Source organism: Parasteatoda tepidariorum, chromosome 3 (assembly GCF_043381705.1).
Source record: "Parasteatoda tepidariorum isolate YZ-2023 chromosome 3, CAS_Ptep_4.0, whole genome shotgun sequence".
In the NCBI taxonomy this organism is placed as follows: domain Eukaryota; kingdom Metazoa; phylum Arthropoda; class Arachnida; order Araneae; family Theridiidae; genus Parasteatoda; species Parasteatoda tepidariorum.
The window spans coordinates 70,854,433-70,857,370 of NC_092206.1; the positions used below are offsets into that span (position 1 = coordinate 70,854,433).

Consider the following 2,938-nt stretch of genomic DNA (forward strand, 5'->3'; position numbering starts at 1 on the left):
AAATGCTTCTACTTTTGTTTTAACGTAAACAAAACAAAGCAAACGTTGCCACCGGCGGAAAAGAAATACAGTCAAAATTTGGGAGCCACGTAGGAGAATTATATATATTAGATTAATTCTTAATTGCAAGCTCATTTCATTTAATGCCTCCAAGGACATTCTCAGTTGGGTATTAAGTAACTAAAAATAAGAAAAATAATGCATATAAATTAAAGGATTCTGTTTTATTTCTATTTCTGATTAGCGTTTCTAATTAATAAAATGCTATTTTCTATTTTCTTACTCAATACCTCTAAAGATGTTTCAAATCTAAACCAAACTTTTCAAAAAAAAAAGTATTATTTTGCCTCATTGTTTTAATTAAATAAAATAAATTCTTATACTTCTAATACCAAATTTAATGCAAGAAACATAAAATTTTAAACTAATTTTTTAACCAATACCTACTTATCAGTAAACATATTTTTGAATGGAGAGTTCGAACTCAATAGCTCGACTCTCTCTATTATATAAATTTCAAACTACAGACAGTTTCACTTTAAAAAATGTTCAATCAGTTTTGTTTTAATATATCTGTTTGATCATGATTTAGGTACAGATACATCAATGTTATATGGTTTTGCTGTCACTGGTTGGCTATGAGTAACTCCTGTTATAATCCTTTTATCTATGCGATTTATAACGTGAGTAATTTTAATCACTAATAAATATCTTGCCTATCTGTTTATATATTTTATGCATGTTTTCTATGGATGCAAAATTAAGTGTTATGAAAATGCAAATTATTAAGAAATATGAAATATGATATGAATCACAATTTTTACAGTGATAGGCATTATAATGTAAAATATTATGATTTTTATTAGTTTTGCAAACTTTTGATTCAAACTAATTGGTAAGTATTTTTAAATTATTTAAGACAATTCTTCGAACCGTAAAATATTTCTTTATTTCGTAATTTACTTATATAAATGAGTCTTAGAATGATGTAACTTACTTTGGGTCATAAGCAATATAGAAAATGCGTTTCAACATAGGGTTCATAGCATTTTTCTCATACGTAGCTTGAATTTGAACGGTTGTTTTCGTCTAAAGAGTCTTTAGAAAAGGTTCACCAATACGCTCCTGGTTCTGATCAAGGAACTAGCATAGCCTTAGTTTGCGATTTACATATTGCACAATATCGCTGTTCACATGGATTGAAGATCTTTTTTTTTTGTCAAGAGAATATTCAACATATGGGTTCAAGAAGGGCATACGAAACGTTGTACAGTGGACCACGTGCTCTAACAGCAGGGCAACAAGGGACCTCCCAGGCAATGAGTTGAGAACTGACGTTGTTTACAAGTCAACAAATTTCGGATTTAAAAGTTCGAAGACGTAGATAGTGGCACAGACTGTTACATATGTGCTTTGTTATCTTTGAAGGAGTGTCCGAGACAGGAGTGCTTTCAGTGGAGAGATCAAAGTCAAAGTTGGGCGCATGAATAGAAATGAGTTGTTAATAAATATAAGTCTGTGCAGAACTACAAAATGACCACACGTGTGTTTAGTGGTATCTCTGGAGAAAGCGTTTTGCCAACTTGGATGCAGTTTCTGCATCGTCATACTGGCACATAACCTGGTTTGATGTTAAATAGAGCTATTATATCCATGCCACATAGATCCCTAAAACAAAATTGTAGTCTTATATAAAGATAAAGAAAAAACAATAAACAATATAACTTAATATGGAATTTCTGTCGGGACCTTAGCAGTTCTGGACCTGGGGACAGCTATCCCTTTCCTCTCTTAACCAATTGAACGATCTTGACCACATCGCACAAAAATTACTTTCATAATCTTTTTGAATTGTTTTTAAAATCGAAATGTCTGCTAGTTTCTCACTGAAATTCCAGTAGTTCTGATTTCCTCAGAGAGTCAACAGGTGTGCCCGGTTTTACCATATTAGTTAGTTTGACTTTTGATTTAACTTTTTTCTGAAAAAAAATTCATTTACAAAAAATAGCATATTTACGACTTTTTAAGGATGATATATTGTATACAACCAAACAATGAATATCTTTGTTAAATCTAACAGCTTCAAGGTCAAACAGCTAAGCTCCAACAAGTCTTCGAATCTCAGCTTCCCGGTATTGCACCACCTTCTCCTAAATATTTTAGGACCTCATTATCAGATACTTGGGTTCTCATAATCAGATTCCTTAAACCATGATGTTATCTTAATCGCTTAAGGTTCTAACTTTAAACATGCAAATTAATTAAGGCAAATATTTTAATTTAAGTTGCATACGTGAAAATCCAATTAATATAAAAAAAAGGGTTTTTAAGAAGTTCCAAATTTTTATTTTCCGCACTGTACGAATACTTTATACATATTTTATACTTGATATACTATAGATTATGAAATTATTTGGCTCTTTTTTAGGAAAAGTTCAACTCTGAATTTCGGAATAGATTGGGACGCTGCATCAATATATTTCGCGAACCTCAACAAAATGTTACCTCTATTACAGACACATTCTCTTCCAGATATGCTTAAATGAGCTTCACTAAATTTCACGAATATCATTCGTAAATTAATTTTTTTTATTAATTCTGCTTTTATGAATGTATGTATACATGGATGTATGTTAATAAATATATGTATACTACTGTTGTTATATGTAATGTTGACTATTGATAAAATGCATGACAGTCCTAAAAATGTGAAATAAAAAATCCTTTAACTGTGTAGCATTGAATTTTTTATACATATGTAGTTTCTGCTTACACACACGCACGCACACACACACACAAATAAATACATATGTTACGGCCAAAGCTCGAAGTCGGCCAATTCGCGATCTGGTCGGCCAGATTGCTAATTGGATAAGAACGCTGTAAATTGGCTAGCCAAACTCTGAAATTTTTTTATTTCGGAAATTGGCCGGCCAGA

At 31.4% G+C, this 2,938-nt stretch overlaps 1 protein-coding gene across 2 annotated transcripts in view; it reads left to right on the forward strand.

The window, feature by feature from the left end:
* LOC107437254 (prolactin-releasing peptide receptor) overlaps positions 1 to 2,736 on the forward strand; it is a 91,347-nt gene extending 88,611 nt beyond the window's left edge. For both annotated transcript variants that reach the window (XM_071178833.1, XM_021147983.3), the window contains exons 4-5: positions 593 to 683; positions 2,429 to 2,736. In XM_071178833.1, coding sequence (XP_071034934.1) covers positions 593 to 683; positions 2,429 to 2,542 — 205 coding nt within the window. In that variant the 3' untranslated portion in view covers positions 2,543 to 2,736. The remainder of the gene's footprint in view (positions 1 to 592; positions 684 to 2,428) is intronic.
* Positions 2,737 to 2,938: the final 202 nt, after the last annotated feature.